Consider the following 20,192-nt stretch of genomic DNA (forward strand, 5'->3'; position numbering starts at 1 on the left):
CAATACGCGGCGTGGTAAGTGTCCATGGTTCTTTTTAATACGTTAAGGTCTGGTGCAATCACAGAGATAGGAACAATCACCCACAAACACACAGTGAAACCCAGGCTACCTAAGTATGATTCTCAATCAGAGACAACTAATGACACCTGCCTCTGATTGAGAACCATACTAGGCCGAAACATAGAAATTCCCAAAACCTAGAAAAACAAACATAGGCTGCCCACCCAACTCACGCCCTGACCATACTAACTAAATACAAAACACAGGAAATAAAGGTCAGAACGTGACACACTGACAAAGCACATGCCTGCAATCTTTACCCTGTAGCACAGCAGTTAGCACATTCAGAAATCAATTTATAGCCATTCATCTAAAACAATTCATAGAATTTAAACAAAAAACACTTTCTGTTTGTCATAGACACCCAAGTCTAAGGCACTGGTCTAAGGCACTGCATCTCAGTGCTAGAGGCGTCACTACAGACCCTGGTTTGATCCCAGGCTGTATCAGAACCGGCCCTGATCATGAGTCCCATAGGGAGGCACACATTTGGCCTAGCATTGTCCGAGTTATTACGGGAGGGTTTGGCTAGGGTAGGCCGTCATTGTAAAATAAGAATTTGTTCATAACTGACTTGCGTAGTTAAATAACAAAAAAATAGTCGGACAAGAGTAATATGAGATGAAAAAAGAGTTCAGGAAGCCAAGCTAGAGCTCTGTGAGACGTTCACAGCAATGGGGGCAGACGTTTTGATCAGAAAATATGCACATTTTCTCTAACACTAAACATACAAATATGTATTTTACAGCTATATATAAGGTGTAATCTTCTAGTTAGTCATTGTATAAATGGATTATTCTATCTTTAGATACCATACAAGTCATTTCAAGCCTTATTCATACAGTGTTGTTGAATAGGAAATCAATCATATGCAGTATAATATTTCATATGTATCATGTTTGTACTGTGCACTTGAGCTTGTGTCCTCAAAAGTGACTACACCTCAGCAATGTATTACACTTTCTTACCATAAAGATGATATTTGAACCTTTCTTGGAGTATACAGCATTACTAGTTTTTGTTTATGGCCATCTCATGATTAACATTTCTTTTAAATAAAGCAATTAAAACAATTAATTTTGGGGATTAAGTCGATTACATTTTCGATTACATGTAGGTACATTTAACTGCTACTGATATAGCCAATTTTGACTTTGTAGTTGTGGTAACTCGTGGAAACTGAGGTTTGGGGTTTAGAAGTCAATGAGATAAGTGAAAAATAATTCCTTAGTTGTTAACTTTCTTGAAATCTAAAGGCACAACCGAATTTCTAGCCAATGTCTTAAGTAGTTGAACATCTTATTACTCCAACCTCGTGAAACTGACACGTTTTCATTTTAGTCAAAATAAATGTTATATAGGGTGTCCAATCAAAAACGCATATGATATTTTTCTTGTTTTTCTTTGGTAGCATGGCGTTCACACATTTTGTTTGTGCATGCCGCCACCTACTGTGCGGTAGTGTGTAGTCAATTACGTTCTATTTCGTGATACAAAAATGTTAAAGGACCGGGGGAAAGGAAAACATTGCAACACCAACTAACCCTACGCCTATATACCACTATGTAATTCAAATTAATATCACCACCCCATTCGACTACTTTGACCCTAACTGATTCTACACCAGGCCGACAGCCTGGGAGGGCAGGACCCTTTCGTTCAACACACCTTGTAGCTCTTCTGCAGTAAAACCTCGTATATGTACTTTTCTGCAGCTGAGCTAGCTTCACTGATTAAACAGTACCCGACTTCTTTTCTACCCTGGCCCGAGACTGCATATGGATCAGCCAAAAGGCAGGGATCTACTTTCTCCCAAAATCTCACTCCCACTCACCCCTTTGCATGACCATCAGGCTCGGATTTGGAGGTCGTCACAACACTTGCCACCACAGGTAATTCATCCTCACTCTTGTCAGGTTCCATTTCTGAGCCATCAGCGACAGCAGAATACGGTTTTTACTTGGCGCCATTCTTCCCCAACACACATCTTCCCACTGCATTCGGCTCTTCTCCTTCTTCCTCGTTTTCCATGACCACGTTTATGCGTTCACCACTCTTTTGCCGTGCCTTCTTCCGCTGTATTGCTTGCACACACTGATGCCGTTTTTCCAAAAACCCAACTTCGGTTTCTTAACCCAATTTTTAAGTCTGGCTATTTCTGGCCTCTCTGTGCTTCTCTTATATCGTAAACCTCATCCAGCAACCAAACGCATCTTTTGACGAATGGGTAAAATAATGAATTAATTGTGTAGATAATAAAGTTATTGGAGTTTTTATGCATGTATGATGGTCAGAATTAGGGTGACTAAATCAATGGAGCCCGGAGAAAAAAAAGTTGTAAAAAATCTGGAAAATCTGGATTTTCTTCTCATTTTGTCTGTCATAGTTAAAGTGTACCTATGATGAAAATTACAGGCCTCTCATCTTTTTAAGTGGGAGAACTTGCACAATTGGTGGCTGACTAAATACTTTTTTGCCCCACTGTATGTTTTTTATATTTATAAGGAAGGGGAAATATTATAGTTAGCTGGTTTATAATTTATTTATACTATTTTTAGAAAGCATGTAAGTGATTTGAAGCCTTATTCATACAGTTTTGTTGAATAGGAAATACGTCATAAAATATTTCATATTTTCATCATGTTTGTACTGTGCACTTGAGCTTGTGTCCTCAAAAGTGACTACACCTCAGCAATTTATAACTATTTTAACAGAAAGGTGAAATTTTAACCTTTCTTAGTGTATGCAGCATTACTAGTTATTGTTTATGGTCTGCTCATGATAAATAATTACTTCCGGGGATTACATAGATTACATTTAATATTTCATGTAGTTACTGTATATTTAAAAGGACATATACAGTGCATTCGGAAAGTATTCAGACCCCTTGACTTTTTCCACATTTTGTTACATTACAGCCTTATTTTAAAATTGATTAAATTGTTTTTTCCCTCATCAATTTACACACAATACCCCATAATGGGGAAAAAAACGTTTTTTGCTTTGTTTTTGCTTGGTGAAATAGCTGTGCGTCACTGCACAGCTATTTTCAGGTCTCTCCAGCGATGTTTGATTGGGTTCAAGTTTGAGCTCTGGCAGGGCCACTCAAGGAAATTCAATGACTTATCCCGAAGCCACTCCTGCCTTGTCTTGGCTATGTGCATAGAGTTGTTGTCCTGTTGGGGGGTGAACCTTCGCCCCAGACAGAGGTCCTGAGCGCTCTGGAGCAGGTTTTCATCAAGGATCTCTCTGTACTTTGCTCCATTCGTCTTCCCCTCAACCCTGACTAGACTCTCAGTCCTGACCACTGAAAAACATCCCCACAGCATGATACTGCCACCACTAGGCTTCACCGTAGGGATGGTATTGGTCAGGTGCTGAGCGGTGCCAGGTTTTCTCCAGGTGTAACACTTGGCATTCAGGCCAAAGCCAGAGAACCTTGTTTCTCGTGATCTGAGAGTCTTTAAGTTCCTTCTAGCAAACTCCAAGCGGGCTGTCATGTGCCTTTTACTGAGTAGTGGCTTCCGCCTGGCCACTCTACCATAAGGCCTGAATGGTGGAGTGCTGCAGAGATGTTTTACCTTCTGGAAAGTTCTCCCATCTCCACAGAGGAACTCTGGAGCTCTGTCAGAGTGACCATCGGGTTCTTGGTCACCTCCCTGACCAAGGCCCTTCCCCCCGATTTCTCAGTTTGGCCGGCCGGAGCTCTACACACAATACATTCCAATTAATGGCTTGGTTTTTGCTCTGACATGCACTGTCAACTGTGGGACCTTATACAGACATTGTGTGCCTTCCAAATCATGTTCAATCAATTAAATTTACCACAGGTGGACTCCAATCAAGTTGTAGAAACATCTCAAGGATGATCAATGGAAACAGGATGCACCTAAGCTCAATTTCAAGTCTCATTGCAAAGGGTCTGAATACTTGTAAGGCTTGTAATAAGGCTTATAAGGCTTATAATAATATGAATACAATGTTTGTCTATGCTCTTTTTTCACCTTTCAACCTATAATGTCTATAGATGCAGGGTATACACTTGAACAATTAAGTGCAGTAAGCCTATGTGGTTCTTGTGTAGTCCCTTTGTTCAATTACGGATTAAATATTATTAGCCTAATAGAGTGGTGAGTAGGAGCAGTGATCCCTGCATTCCGTTCTGTGTGTGTTGAAGATGGAGTGTCCTTGAGTGAAGCAGTCAGGCAGCAACATGGCAGAGACGAGTCTGTGCACGTGAGCTCAGCCTTCTGGCACTGAGCAGGTGTGTCCTGTCTCACTCACACACACACACACACACACACACACACACACACACACACACACACACACACACACACACACACACACACACACACACACACACACACACACACACACACACACACACACACACACACACACACACACACACACACACACACACACACACACACACACACACACACACACTTTATTTGAATCCACCAATCAAATGTACATTTAAAAAAGATTGAAACATGCATGGTCACTCAAGGGTTCAGAAAGCACCTCCTTTTCCAAACAGCCAGGCTGTCCACGACAGCTGAAATAGAGCAATACCTAGCCAACTGTCTTGTCCTAGTCTTGGTAGGCCTGCAATCTGGAGGCCATGCACTGCAAGCCTGTGTATGTGTCCAAGACTGTAAAATATCAGCGTCGCCAGCCTGCACCTACACCCTATGCTGTCCAAGCGTGCAACGAGGGGCTGTTGTGGGCAAAGGCCTTCTCCATGTAGCCATCAAATGAGCAGCCCACTTCCAAAATGAGCACCTCCCACTGGCCACCCCCCACAACAACAACAAAATCTGGTGTATTTGGCACACAGGAAAACACATCATTATCAACATCAAACCAGCTTTCTGTTACACATGAATGTTTATTGATGTGTGCTGTTGGTGACCAAGAATATTCCTAGAACTGGCAGCCCAGCCAAACTGAGCAATCGGGGGAGAAGGGCCTTGGTCAGTGAGGTGAATAAGAACCTGATGATCACTCTGACAGAGCTCCAGAGTTCATCTGTGGAGATGTGAGAATCTTCCAGCAGGACAACCAGCTATGCAGCACTCCACCAATGAGGCCTTTATGGTAGAGTTGCCAGACGGAAGCCACTTCTCAGTAAAAGGAACATGACGGCCCGCTTGGAGTTTGCCAAAAAGCACCTAAAGAATCTCAGACCATGAGAAACAAGATTCTCTGGTCTGACGAAACCAAGATTGAACTCTTTGGCCTGAATGCCAAGTGTCATGTCTGGAGGAAACCTGGCACCATCCCCACGGTGAAGCATGGTGGTGGCAGCATCATGCGGTGGAGATGTAATTCAGCGGCAGGGACTGGGAGACTAGTCAGGATCGAAGCAAAGATGAACGGAGCAAAGTACAGAGAGATCCTTGATGAAAACCTGCTCGAGAGCGCTCAGGACCTCAGACTGGGGCGAAGGTTCACCTTCCAACAGGACTACAGCCCAAAGCACACAGCCAAGACAACGCAGGAGTGGATTCGGGACAAGTCTCTGAATGTCCTTGAATGGCCCAGCCATAGCCCGGACTTGATCGAACATCTCTGGAGAGACTAGAAAATAGCTGTGCAATGACACTCCTCAACCAAGCTGTCAAAGCTTGAAAGGATCTGCAGAGAAGAATGGGAGAACTCCCCAAATGCAAGTGTGCCAAGCTTGTAACGTCATACCAAAGAAGACTCGAGGCTGCAATTGCTGCCAATGGTGCTTCAAGAAAGTACTGAGTAAAGGGTCTGAATACTTATTAAATGTTATATTTACGTATTTTTATTTCTTAAAACTTGTTTTTGTTTTGTCATTATGGAGTATTGTGTGTAGATTGATTTAAATCAAGTTTAGAATAGGCTGTAACCTAATAAAATGTGGGAAAAGTCAAGGGTTCTGAAAACTTTCCGAAGGCGCTGTAAATCACTTGGTGCAGATATCCTAGTGTTTTTACAACAATGAACATTAAAAAATATATATAAGTTTAATAATAATAATAATATTTTGCTAAGAAAACTGGATGGGCCAAATAAAACTGCCTTCGGGCCGCTAGTTGGGGAACTGATGTCCATGTATATGCTTGTGTGCACAGTAGTGTCTTACTTACTTTCTTTCTCTCCTGAGGTCTGATTGTGGGTTATGTTGGAGATGGACACTTCCACTGTATAATGGTTATGTACCCCTAATGACCAGGATGAGTTCACTAGAGTTCACTGAGAGACTGGCTAGGTACTGTACGTCTCTCTTTCCTCTATATTTTCTCCCTAGTTTTTCCTACCACGTCATTGATCGGCCCCTTGTACCTCACCATGGAACTCATTCTCTCTTATCCCTGTCTTCATATTTCTCTGTTTCTCTCTCACTCTGTAGAAAAGCAGTGGCACTGGATGGGACATGGACATGGAAGCATGGGGTGGGACTGGGAAACGAGTGTTGCTTCGTGAGGAGATGGGACCCCTTGCCATGGAGGTCATGCAGGGCCTCAAGGCCACTTTGGACCCCAATAACCTAATGAATCCTGGGAAGGTACTGAAGCTATCACCTTATCACAGAGCACTGAATAAATGAATGAAGTGTACAGTACTACTTAGGGATGCAATACCTCTGTCTGCCACCTGGTGTCAGGCGTTTGGTATACTTGTTTTTGTAGCGTGAGTGACTGACTAGTCCCAAGGGCAAATTGTGTATTATTGTCTGTCCTCTGTTTATCCTCTTAAGTTCCTCAGAATTAAATGCTTCTTTAGATTTTACTACAATATAACTGTATGGCTTGAAATTATTTATTGACTACATGTAATGAACTAAATCCATCGGTTTAATTTGGTTTCTGCTCTATTTTGTGCCGTTGATATGTGCATACTGTAACTGTAAATGGCCCCTTCTGATAGAGACTTAAGTATTTATTTATATTGCAATGGTGAAGTTGCTCATGTCTCTAAAGATATCTTCTTACAATCTTATTTGCTCAGTGGTGACATGTGTTGAGACAAGCCAATGAGACTAGAGAAAAACAACCCAGGCTTTATGCAACAGAGCAATAACACCTGTAAGGAGTCACAGGAGTGATCCCAGTTTTCTCCTCGAGAGAATCCATCAATCTATTCAGGACAGAAGAGAACACAGCTTTTGCCTTTTAACATTAGCTGATGGGTCAACAAAGTAGCTTAATGACAAGCATTAGCACACCATTATTTATTGAGTAGATTTGTTAAACTTAACATTTAAGCCTGAATCTAGTTAAGGAAATTACATGAAAAAGCATGTTCATTTTGTCATTTATTTATTATTATTATATATATATATATTTATATATATATTTATATACAGTACCAGTCAAACGTTTGGACACACCTACTCATTCCAGCATTTTTCTTTATTTTACAAATTTTCTACATTGTAGAATAATAGTGAAGACATCAAAACTATGAAATAACACATATGGAATCATGTAGTAACCAAAAAGGTTCAAAGTAGCCACCCTTTTCCTTGATGGTAGTATTGCACGCTCGTGGCATTCTCTCAACCAGCTTTTCTTCATGTTTTTTTTTAAAAATTGAACCTTTATTTAACTAGGCAAGTCAGTTACAAACAAATTCTTATTTACAATGACGGCTTACCCCGGCCTAACCCGGACGACGCTGGGCCAATTGTGCGCCGCCCTGTGGGACTCCCAATCATGGCCAGATGTGATACAGCCTAGAATCGAACCAGGGACTGTAGTGACGCCTCTTGCACTGAGATGAATTGCCTTAGACAGCTGGGCTGGAGCCCAAGCTTCATGAGGTAGTCACCTGGAATGTATTTCAATTAACAGGTGTGGAATTTCATTCCTTCTTAATGAGTTTGAGCCAATCAGTTGTGTTGTGACAAGGTAGGGGTGGTGTACAGAAGATAGCCCTATTTGGTAAAATACCAAGTTCATATTATGGCAAGAACAGCTCAAATAAGCAAAGATAAACGACAGTCCATCATTACTTTAAGACATGAAGGTCAGTCAATCCGGAACATTTCAAGAACTTCAAGTGTAAAAACCATCAAGCATCAAATGCTTCACAGAGTTCAAGTAACAGACACATCTCAACATTAACTGTTCAGAGGAGACTGCGTGAATCAGGCCTTCATTGTCAAATTGCTGCAAAGAAACCACTACTTAAGGACACAAATAATAAGAAGAGACTTGATTGGGCCAAGAAATATGAGCAATGAACATTAGACCAGTGGAAATCTGTCCTTTGGTTTGATGAGTCCAAATGTTTGATTTTTGGTTCCAACTGCCGTGTCTTTGTGAGACGCAGAGTAGGTGAACGGATGATCTCTGCAGGTGTGGTTCCCACTGTGAAGCATGGAGGAGGAGGTGTGATGGTGTGGGGGGGCTTTGCTGGTGACACTATCCGTGATATATTTCGAATTCAAGGCACATTTGACCAGCATGGTTTACACAGCATTCTGCAGCGATAAGCCATCCCATCTGGTTTGCGCTTAGTGGGACTATCATTTGTTTTTCAGCTGGACAATGACCCAACACACCTGCAGCCTGTAAGGGCTATTTGATCAAGAAGGAGAGTGATGGAGTGCAAAGCTGTCATCAAGGCAATGGCTGGCTATTTTGAAGAATCTAAAATATAAAACATATATTGATTTATTTAACACTTGTTTGGTGACTGCATGATTCCATGTGTGTTATTTGAAGATTTTGACATCTTCACTATTATTCTACAGTGTAGAAAATAGTACAAATAAAGAAAAACCCTTGAAGGAGTTGCTGTGTCCAAACATTTGACTGGTACTGTGTATATATCATTATCAGTATTCATCCCACAGATTGCACATCAAAATCATCAAACAGTTAGTTGGTACCTCCAAATCAGGCACCCATTCACATCCTTGGAAAAGAAGTCATCTCAAAACATTCAATCAAATCAAGGTATATGGCCCTTTAGCAGAGTCGGGCAGGGATACAGTTAGCAGGAGACATGAATATGTATAGTATACTCTATCATAACTGACTAGTAGTCTGTCTTCCCTGTGTTCCTTGTTCAGTTGAAGCTTGGTGGTTGTCTGCTTGCTAATGAATTGTTTATAGTGGCCTCACAGGTACTATATTCTCTACATTTTCACCCTACAGAAATTGAAAAAATATTCACCCATTTGTTGAGCTATGTTCGTTGTTTTCTTCCAGAATAATCATTCTGTTATTCTTTATACACTAGAGGCATTCTGAAGAGTAATGTATGTTCTCTGACAGATTTGCGAAAACAAATCTTGTTAAATGTGAATAAATAAGTTATAACCCCGGAATAGCTCCACGATGTGACTGTCATTTAGGTCTTTAATACGTCCATTACATTAAGTCACATCAGCCAACACAACCAGAGAGGACCTGACCTATTTCATCAGACAACATGTGGGGCACAGACAGTAGCTTAGACCAAGAGGCATCACACATACACACACATGAACACACTCAAGGCCCTTACAGGGAAATTACTAATTCTGGTCAGCGTTTCCCGATCGCAGCAAAAACCTGGTGGACAAAAACAAGGAGAAAGAGTTTGTATGTCATGTCGATTTTATGTAACTGTAAACATTAGCAAAATAAAGGGAGCGATACCACATTCACACAGGGAAAATGGACATCTAAATTGTAAACATTTCAAACACAGACCAACACATAGTATTGTCTCAGACTTCTATTTGACCCTTTAGCAAATCAGGCTCTCACACTACAGAGATGGCTGCATCATCACCCCAACCTCAACCACACCACATGTATGCTTACGGACGTCATCCTCACAGCCCCAGAACATAGAAAGACATAAACCAACGACCCCCAACAGTCCTCCACGACACATAAGCACACTCACACACATTCACCCACCACCAAGCATAAACTACGTACCCCTCCACACACTAACGCACACAGAACAAGTGTAGTCTGACTGATATTTTCACTGCCCGACACATATAGAAGCATTGTCTACACCCCTCCACACACACACACACACACACACACACACACACACACACACACACACACACACACACACACACACACACACACACACACACACACACACACACACACACACACACACACACACACACACACACACACACACACACACACACACACACACACACACACACACACACACACACACAACCCAAACAGAAACCTACATAGACAGACCCTGCCTGCCACACCAATGTTGCACTTCACACATCGCTGCTCCACCTCAAAGTAAAGACTAAGACAAGTGCATGTCTCTTCAACTAATGATTGGGTGGGTGGGTGCTGTAACTCTGGGGATTGGAGGAAAGCCTTTTGTTGCATTACCAGACAACGTCCTGGGAGTCTACCCTGCCCTGGCACACAGGGTTCATTCAGCCCTATTCTTCATCTTTATCTTCATTATCCTCCTCTGTCTCTTCCTGATGAAGGCCATGAGATGGCTGGATCCAGATGAATGATATGGAGCCAGGCAGGGCCAAACTCAGGAGGCAAAATGGAAGGCAGAGCAGAGCAAGGGCCAGACCCCCGGAGGAGCCCAGAGAGGACCAGGCCATGTGGCGTGGTGACTGGCTGGCTGGGGGCCAAGCAGCCTGGTGAGGCAGTTGGCCTGGAGGGATGGTCAGCCTAGTTGGGCCAACATAGGGACTGGCAGTTAGCAGCCTTTAGGGCTAGGGGGGAGGTGGCAGGGAGGAGGGGCACTCTTTTATGCATGTGGAAGTGAAAGTATAGATTGATAGATCAATTGATAGATAGGTTGTTTTGATTGTTTAGTTTTTTTGGTTACTTCAGTGTCCAGATATCCATGATAGGAACATAAAGTGTCCTGATAGATAAAGAGAGAAATGGAGGGGAGATGTTAACCATACATTAAAGTGGATACACAAAGACAGTTCAGAAGGTTAATTCGAGTGCATAATTTACGCTTACAGTATGCTCTAGCTTCAAACTGACTAAGAATGTTGAGTTTTATTGAGGGTGGTCGTATGTGTGCGTACTGCGTATGCATTATGCAGCGAGTGAGTGAGCTATGTGGATCATAATGTTCTTTGAAACACCTCGTGTCACCAGTCTCCTGTGTGGAAGAGAAGGAGGTGAGGAGATGCTCTCACCTTGAACAGTAGGAGTAGGAGCACAGAGGTCAGTCAGTCTGAAGGATGCTCAGGGCAGGAACGATTGATCTCAAACCAGGAGTCTATACAGCTGAACAGAAAGAGGAGAAACCCCACCATCATCACATGAATGCACATATCTCTCTGGCCTTAGCTACAGTACATCGCTAGGGCCTAAATGTATTGCCCCACTGAGCATAATTAATCTAGTGGTCATTTCAGGCTGTGTGTAATCCTGTGAGCCTGCATGCGTATTGTACAGTCAGGATCAGGAACTGAGCTCAGTCTGAAGGTGTGTCCTAAAATGGCACCCTATTTCCTGTGGCAACCTACTTTTGACCAAAGCCCCCAATTGACCCTAATCAAAAGTAGTTCACTATATAAGGGACAGGATGCCATTTGAGTAGTCCCACCGTCTCACCTTTTGTGGTAGATGCAGAGGCACGGCAGTCTGGCGATGGTGTTTCCTTGCTGCAGCTCCTCCAGACAGATTACACACTCCCCGGCATCCCTGGCCAGCACGTCATCTGGAACACACACACAAACACAGGCAAGCAGGTACACATACACACAAACACACAAAAGAAAACACAAGACAACCGTGAGCGGCAATGACACATCATCAAATTGTACCTAATATGAAATAGCAAAGGCAGTGAGGCAGTGGCATATCAAGATCAACAACAAATCTGTAAATTACTATAGGCTTTACAACTACAGCAGCAATAGAACAGAAATACCAGAATAGAACAGAGCAAAAGACACACAGCTGGGGACTAGTCAGATGGAAGAGCATCTAGTCGGTGCGTCAGAAAGAGGTCTAGGCCTGATCTGGTTGCTGCTATGTAAATAAACAGCAGGGGCAGCATTGAACACAGTCTAGTCTGGACCAACAAATCAAAATCAAATCACATTTTATGTCACATGCACCGAATACAACAGTGAAATGCTTACTTACAAGCCCTTAACCAACAATGCAGTTTTTAAAAAATATTTAAAAAATGCCTGAAAAGAAACAGATTATTAAAGAGCAGCAGTAACATAACAATAGTGAGGCTATGTACAGGGGGTACCGGTACAGAGTCAATGTGCGGGGGCATCGACTACGCAAGGTAATTGAGGTAATATGTACATGTAGGTAGAGTTATTAAAGTGACTATGCATAGATAATAACAGAGAGTAGCAGCAGCGTAAAAGTAAGGGGGGGCAATGCAAACAGTCTGGGAAGCCATTTGATTAGATGTTCAGGAGCCTTAAGGCTTGGGGAAAGAAGCTGTTTTAGAAGCCTCTTGGTCCTAGACTTGGTGCTCCGGTACCACTTGCCATGCGGTAGCAGAGAGAAGAGTCTATGACTAGGGTGGTTGAAGTCTTCCTCTGACACCGCCTGGTATAGAGGTCCTGGATGGCAGGAAGCTTGGCCCCAGTGATGTACTGGTGCAGCTGTAGAACCTTTTCAGGATATGAGGACCCATGCCAAATCCTTTCAGACTCCTGAGGATGGAATTGGTTTTGTCGTGCCCTCTTCACGACTGTCTTGGTGTGCTTGGACCATGGTAGTTTGTTGGTGATGTGGACACCAAGGAACCTGAAGCTCTCAACCTATTCCACAGCAGCCCCGTCGATGAGAATGGGGCTGTGCTGTGCAAACTGTTTCAACTGGGAAGCATGCGACAGGCTTAAGCCGGTAAAACCCTGCATCAGTCTTTAGTAGAATGACACCAGAGAGGATGGATGACGTTTTACCTGCTCCTAACAAACTCTGTTATTTGTTTGTTTTTTGCGATGTTTGTAACTTTTTATTTTTATTTTGTACATGTTGCTGCTACTGTCTCTTATGACCGAAAATAACTTATGGACATCAGAACAGCGATTGCTCACCACGAACTGGAAGAAGCTTTTTCCTTTAACGAGTCCGACGTGACGGATATACTGCTTTCCCGGGAACAGGCCCAAGTCCCCGTCATTTGTGTGAAGAGAAGACGGAGAAAAAGGGGGCGGATGTCGGGCGGCCTTCTGAGAATTTGTAGGCGAGCGAATAAACCCCCATTGCCATCAGTTCTATTGGCCAACGTGCAACACTGGGGCCCCTCAGGGGTGTGTACTCAGTCCCCTTCTGTACTCCCTGTTCACTCATGACTGCACGACCAGGCATGACTCCAACACCATCAGTAAGTTTCCCGATGACACAACAGTGGTAGGCCTGATCACCGACAACGACGAGACAGCCTATAGAGAGGATGTCAGAGACCTGGCCATGTGGTGCCAGGACAACAACCTCTCCCCCAACATGATCAAGATAAAGGAGATGATTGTGGACTACAGGAAAAGGAGGGCCGAGCCCGCCCCCATTCTCATAGATGGGGCTGTAGGGGAGCAGGTTGAGAGCTTCAAGTTCCTTGGTGTCTACAGCTGCACCATCAAGTGCATCTTGACTGGTTGCATCACTGCCTGGTATGGCAACTGCTCGGCCTCCGACTGCAAGGCACTACAGAGGGTAGTGTGAATGGACCATCCAGGACCTCTATACCAGGTGGTGTCAGAGGAAGGCCCTAAAAATTGTCAAAGACTCCAGCCACCCTAGTCATAGACTGTTCTCTCTGCTACCGCATGGCAAGCGGTACCGGAGCGCCAAGTCTAGGTCCAAGAGGCTTCTAAACAGCTTCTACCCCCAAGCCATAAGATTCCTGAACACCTAATCAAATGGCTACACAGACTATTTGCATTGTCCCCCCCCCCCTTTACACCGCTACTACTCGCTGTTGTTGTCATCTATATCATCTTTAATAACTCTACCTAGATGTACATATTACCTCAACTAACCAGTGCCCCCCGCACATTAACTCTGTACCGGTATCCCCCCTGTATATAGTTTTGCTATTATTATTTAACTGCTGCTCTTTAAGTACTTGTTACTTTTATTTCTTATTCTTATCTGTATTTTTGTAACTGTTGTTGATTCGGGGCTCGTAAGTAAGCATTTCACTGTAAGGTCTACACCTGTTGTGTTCGGCGCATGTGACTAATAACATTTGATTTGATTTGATTTTGATATATTATAACAACATTTTGTTGTTGTTTTGGTGTTTGTCAGGTTTTTTTCCGGCTGTTCGCACACACAATATTTTTTCTTGAGGCAAGGTGAAGTTCAGTAGCCGATGTCTACGCCCCTTTGTCTGTGATTGATTAACAGTAGGAGTGGGAACTATGGATGGGATTCTTCAATGAACTGTTGAGGCGACTAGTTTTCATGCAAAGTTTTTCACTTGAGAAATGCTGCAACAACCATCCTAGTTTGATGTAAAATTTTGCGACTAAGACCTCAACAAAAACGTCAATGGAATTCAGATTTCTTGATTTATCTTAGAATAATTCTGACTATTTGAGGAAATGTTATTGGCTATGTGGTTGCTATAGTGCCTCAAGAGGGACAAACAGTAATATTGCTGATTTTTTCTCATTTTTCAAGCAAGTTATTTTAAGGTAGTATTTTGTATTTGTATTTGTGGACTATGGATCTATGGATCCCCATTAGTTCCTGCCAAGGCAGCAGCTACTGTTCTTGGGGTCCCAAAAAATTAAGGCAGTTATACAATTTTAAAAACATTACAATACAATTCACAACAGATTTCACAACACATTAAGTGTGTGCCCTCAGGCCACTACACTATGACAGACCTCTCCCTATCTTAGCTACTTTTGCATCAACATGTTTTGACTATGACAGTTTACAATTCAGGGTTACTCCAAGCAGTTTAGTCTCCTTAAAGTGAACTGTTAGCTAGCCAGCTAACGTTAGCTGGCTGGCTCGCTAGCTAACATTATATGTATGATCTTATTATTCGTATCTCAGTGCTATTTGCTTGGCTAGTTATAGCCTAATGTTAGCTAGCTAACATTGAGCCTGGTTGGTTAGCTACCTGCAGATTCATGCAGGGTAGTAATGTCATGAATTGAGATGATGGTTTATTGTTTACCTAGCTAGCTAGCTACATGTCTTAACAAAAGACTCCACTATGCAAGTAACCATTTTGGGTGTGTTCGTAAAGTCAGTCTGGCCACATACTCCGATTTCAGAGTACTCTAGTCTGAATGTGCCAGAGCGCAGAATATGGCCATACGGACAATCTGACAGCACAGTTGCAGTCACCAATGCTCAGGATAACATAAAAACAGCGTAACCAGTTCTGCTATGGAGAGTAATGTTCAGTGAGCTATTCTCTCATTTGTGTCTGGAAGTAGCTAGCAAGTTAGCCAGTTAGCTTGGGTGCTTGTACAGAAAGCCCTGATCAACCCTTAAAGACATGGGCCGGCTAAATCTTAAGAGGGTGTGAACGATGCTGAATTGGATGTAGACAGAGAAGAGCTCTCCAGTTGGTACCAAAACATTCAAAGGCCATTTTCTTAAAAGTGAGGTTACTAGTTTATCAACTTTCAAAGCAGAATGACTTTCCCATTGATTGTCAAATGAAGTGTATGATATAACATTTTGTAGCTCTATGTTTCTGTTTTATAAAAACAAAACACAATTTCCAATTTTTCTACATAAGACTGAATCAAGGCAGTCGGTCACACATTATGCCCATCCTTTGGAACTTTGGGTTTCCTAGATATGGCTACTGAATTATGATCACTACATCTGATGGATTTGGATACTGCTTTAGAGAGGATTTCTGCAGCATTAGATTTGATTAATACATGAAAAAGATTTGATTAATACATGTGGATGATTTTGATTAATACATGTGGATGATTTAATTCCTGTACTGTTTGTAAATACCCTAGTAGGTTGACTGATAAACTGAACCAGGTTGCAGGCACTGGTTACAGTTTTATGAAAGCCAGTCAATATTTAGGTCACCCAGAAAATATACCTCTCTGTTGATATCACATACATTATCAAGTATTTCACAGATATCATCCAGATACTGACTATTAGCACTTGGTGATCTATAGCAGCTTCCCACAAGAATGAGCTTCAGGTGAGACAGGTGAACCTCTAGCCATATTACTTCAACAGCATTTGACATGAGATCCTCTCTAAGCTTTACAGGAACAGGACATGAACATACACAGCAACATCTCCACTATTGGCATTCCTGTCTCTTCTGCAGATGTTATAACCATGTATTCCTACCATTGTATCATCAAAGGAATTAACTAAGTGGGTTTCAGAGATAGACAGTATATGAATGTTATCGGTTACTAGCAAGTTATCGATTTCATGAATGAGGATCCACATGTTAATTTTAGGAATGACAGGGGCAATCAGGGGAGTTAGAGGGACATAAATTAGATTACTTACATTATGACTGCCAACGCCCCTCGGACAATGTACATTTGCAGCAGCACTATGACAACTCAGCAACACAATAGTAGGGATTATCTGAGCAGGTCTTGGGTCACAGATAAATCATTGGCTGCATTCCAAACACTTAAAAGACACACCCTCTCCCCTCAAATTAAGTAGGCACTTCTGATGACGTACCATGACGTCTGACGAGTTTACACTTGCAGGGCAAGGGGTGAGGGAGGAAGGAAGGAATTTTAAATAGACCACCCTTGCCCGGAAATTCGTCCCTCGTTCGTCCCGCGACGATTGTGTTTTCAGTCACCGGTAGCTTGTGGGTGCTTTATATGTGCTACAGTCAATTATGATTGCATGTCTACTAATATTAACTATATAATTATTCATATACGCCTACTGTATGATAGCTAGCAAATTAATTAGCTAGCCTGCCTAGCTGGAACTTCTGAAGAAGGAAAATGTTTTATTTCTACAATTTCCAAAAGATAACCAAACAAAAACATAACTTTTACTAGATGTGTTTGTGCCGTCATGTGTACTAGTAGCACAATTTATTTACATTTGTTTTTACTTACACTTGTATCTTGACTTCTCCATATTGATGTTGAGGTTTTAAGTCTTAGTGTATGTACAATCATCGCAAATTTAATTATGGGGCGTTTCAGTCCCCGAAGTGAACATAATTGTACACTCGCAAACTCGATTCAAAACGAGGGCTGAGGGGCTTACGTTGCGAACTGCACTTGCTTGGCTAATCATTTGGACTGACGACAAAGATGATTATGGGGATTCCCCCAATGGCATAAGTCGAGGGTAAGTGGACGAGCGCGTGTCTCTTACAAGTTTGAAACGCAGCCACTGTCTCAATGCAGCCTTGAAATGCATGGACAGGGTCTAGGAGCGAAGATGATTTGGATTTACTCCTTAGTATGCGAGGCACAGACGTTCACTTCGCCTTGTCGAGTTCTGCTAGGAGCAAACCGAACCTAGTATTCGGGCGCCTTTACACTGTGCCATCACCACATCATTTTTTGGCTTGTAGACCCAACATGGCTCACAGTTCTGTCTCTGTGCACAGGAAGAACCCGGAGACTGTGTTGTGCTGTGCTGTGCTGTGCTGTGCTGTGCTGTGCTGTGCTGTGCTGTGCTGTGCTGTGCTGTGCTGTGCTGTGCTGTGCTGTGCTGCCCATTATAAAAAATACACATGAAAACATAACAAAAAAATAAAGAAGAAACATTTGTTGTTGAAATTTTCAAGAGTCAGATGTGGGTTGAACACGTGTTAAGTTTTCCCCCTACTTCAAGCTACATCTGGTCTCCCATCCAGGGACTGACCAGGACTGCCCCTAAGTAGCTGGAGAAAAGCAAACACTCTCAAATCCATAGACTAAGCAAGCTGTGGATGCAAGGACTGACCTTCTACGATATCGAAATTCTAGTTTTAACCATCGTTATTTTACACTATACAGTGTTTGTTTACATTTACTTAGTTTACAAACAGAGTAAAACAAGATTATGTTTTGGGTTCTGATGGAGTACAACAATTAAACTAAACTCATGAGGCATTTGTACATTATATTCTTCAAGAATCAATGGGTATATGTCGTTCATTTATAAATCCAAAAATGGATTGCCCCTTTAACAGGTAGCACCCTTCATACAGCAAAACTATGTTGCCATTTGAACATGATCCATTAACCTGCCCCCCAAAATGATTCTGTCCACTGTTCCGCGAATGTCCCTCAAAATCATTCCCTGGTCGTGCATTTGGGCATTTTAGATGTTCCTACCCTAACTCCACCAGTGGAAATCATCTTTTCACATGTGGGGAGAATAACATTATTTCAACCCCACAGGTGCATCTGCAATTCCAACCCCAGAGGTGCATCTACAATTCCACATGTGAAAGTGAGATTTTCAAGTGTGGAGTTTTCTTACATGTGAAATGGCAAATGGGATTTTCACATGTGAATTTGAAAATCACAGTTATAGAATTGCAAGTTAACATATGAAAAATAATATTTGCAGTTTCACGTGTAAGAAAACTCCCTTTGAAAATCTAACTTTCACATGTAGAATTGCAGATGCACCTGTGGGGTTGGAATTGCAGATGCACATGTGGGGTTGGAATTGCAGATGCACCCGTGGGGTTGGAATTGCAGATGCACCTGTGGGGTTGGAATTGCAGATGTACATGTGGGTTGGAATTGCAGATGCACCTGTGGGGTTGGAATTGCAGATGCACCTGTGGGATTGGAATTGCAGATGCACATGTGGGTTGGAATTGCAGATGTACATGTGGGGTTGGAATTGCAGATGCACATGTGGGTTGGAATTGCAGATGCACCTGTGGGGTTGGAATTGCAGATGCACATGTGGGGTTGGAATTGCAGATGCACCTGTGGGGTTGGAATTGCAGATGCACCTGTGGGGTTGGAATTGCAGATGCACCTGTGGGGTTGGAATTGCAGATGCACCTGTGGGGTTGGAATTGCAGATGCACCTGTGGGGTTGGAATTGCAGATGCACCTGTGGGGTTGGAATTGCAGATGCACCTGTGGGATTGGAATTGCAGATGCACCTGTGGGGTTGGAATTGCAGATGTACATGTGGGTTGGAATTGCAGATGCACCTGTGGGGTTGGAATTGCAGATGCACCTGTGGGATTGGAATTACAGATGCACCTGTGGGGTTGGAATTGCAGATGCACATGTGGGTTGGAATTGCAGATGTACATGTGGGGTTGGAATTGCAGATGTACATGTGGGTTGGAATTGCAGATGCACCTGTGGGGTTGGAATTGCAGATGCACATGTGGGGTTGGAATTGCAGATGCACATGTGGGGTTGTAATTGCAGATGCACCTGTGGGGTTGGAATTGCAGATGCACCTGTGGGGTTGGAATTGCAGATGCACCTGTGGGGTTGGAATTGCAGATGCACCTGTGGGGTTGGAATTGCAGATGCACCTGTGGGGTTGGAATTGCAGATGCACATGTGGGGTTGGAATTGCAGATGCACATGTGGGTTTGGAATTGCAGATGCACCTGTGGGTTTGGAATTGCAGATGCACCTGTGGGGTTGGAATTGCAGATGCACATGTGGGGTTGGAATTGCAGATGCACATGTGGGGTTGGAATTGCAGATGCACCTGTGGGGTTGGAATTGCAGATGCACATGTGGGTTTGGAATTGCAGATGCACCTGTGGGGTTGGAATTGCAGATGCACCTGTGGGGTTGGAATTGCAGATGCACCTGTTGGGTTGGAATTGCAGATGCACCAGCGGGGTTGGAATTGCAGATGCACATGTGGGGTTAAAATGTGAAAGTGACTTTTTCACATTTTTCACGTGAATGTGAAACCCGCAAATTTCATGTGAAACTACAATTCACATGAGGTGAAAACATGGTATTCTCCTCACATGGGTACTTTGTTGCTACTTTGCTACCTGCCAACTTTACGTTTTTTAAAAACTTTTTAATAACCGTTTAATCAAAATCTTAGTTTTACACATTTATCAACGTCTAAAGTTTTTTTTTCCTCGCTCAACTTTTTTCATTCAACTTTTTCACCTCAGACGCTTTATCTGGACATGGTTCTACAGGACCTCCGCCAGCCGAAGCTAAGTAGTAACATTAACATCGCTGTATTCGTAATATACAGGAAAACTATTGCCTTATGGTG

The 20,192-nt window shown here is 42.7% G+C and overlaps 2 protein-coding genes and 1 long non-coding RNA gene across 3 annotated transcripts in view; 1 reads left to right on the forward strand and 2 right to left on the reverse strand.

Moving 5' to 3' along the window:
* Positions 1-2,246, reverse strand: part of LOC123999667 (SNF-related serine/threonine-protein kinase-like) — a 41,786-nt gene extending 39,540 nt beyond the window's left edge. Inside the window, exon 1 of the mRNA XM_046305656.1 lies at positions 1,895-2,246. The gene's annotated coding sequence lies outside the window, so the exon portion shown is untranslated. The remainder of the gene's footprint in view (positions 1-1,894) is intronic.
* Positions 1,578-7,445, forward strand: LOC123999681. The gene is made up of 3 exons (XR_006832495.1): positions 1,578-1,952; positions 6,206-6,310; positions 6,452-7,445. It is a non-coding gene; the product is annotated as an uncharacterized LOC123999681 (long non-coding RNA).
* Positions 7,446-8,756: 1,311 nt separating this feature from the next.
* Positions 8,757-20,192, reverse strand: part of LOC123999685 (E3 ubiquitin-protein ligase znrf1-like) — a 50,368-nt gene continuing 38,932 nt past the window's right edge. Inside the window, exons 3-5 of the mRNA XM_046305672.1 lie at positions 11,625-11,730; positions 11,204-11,294; positions 8,757-10,917 (exon numbers count right to left, since the gene is read on the reverse strand). Coding sequence (XP_046161628.1) covers positions 11,237-11,294; positions 11,625-11,730 — 164 coding nt within the window. The 3' untranslated portion in view covers positions 8,757-10,917; positions 11,204-11,236. The remainder of the gene's footprint in view (positions 10,918-11,203; positions 11,295-11,624; positions 11,731-20,192) is intronic.

This window comes from Oncorhynchus gorbuscha, linkage group LG02 (assembly GCF_021184085.1).
Source record: "Oncorhynchus gorbuscha isolate QuinsamMale2020 ecotype Even-year linkage group LG02, OgorEven_v1.0, whole genome shotgun sequence".
NCBI classification, from domain to species: Eukaryota; Metazoa; Chordata; class Actinopteri; order Salmoniformes; family Salmonidae; genus Oncorhynchus; species Oncorhynchus gorbuscha.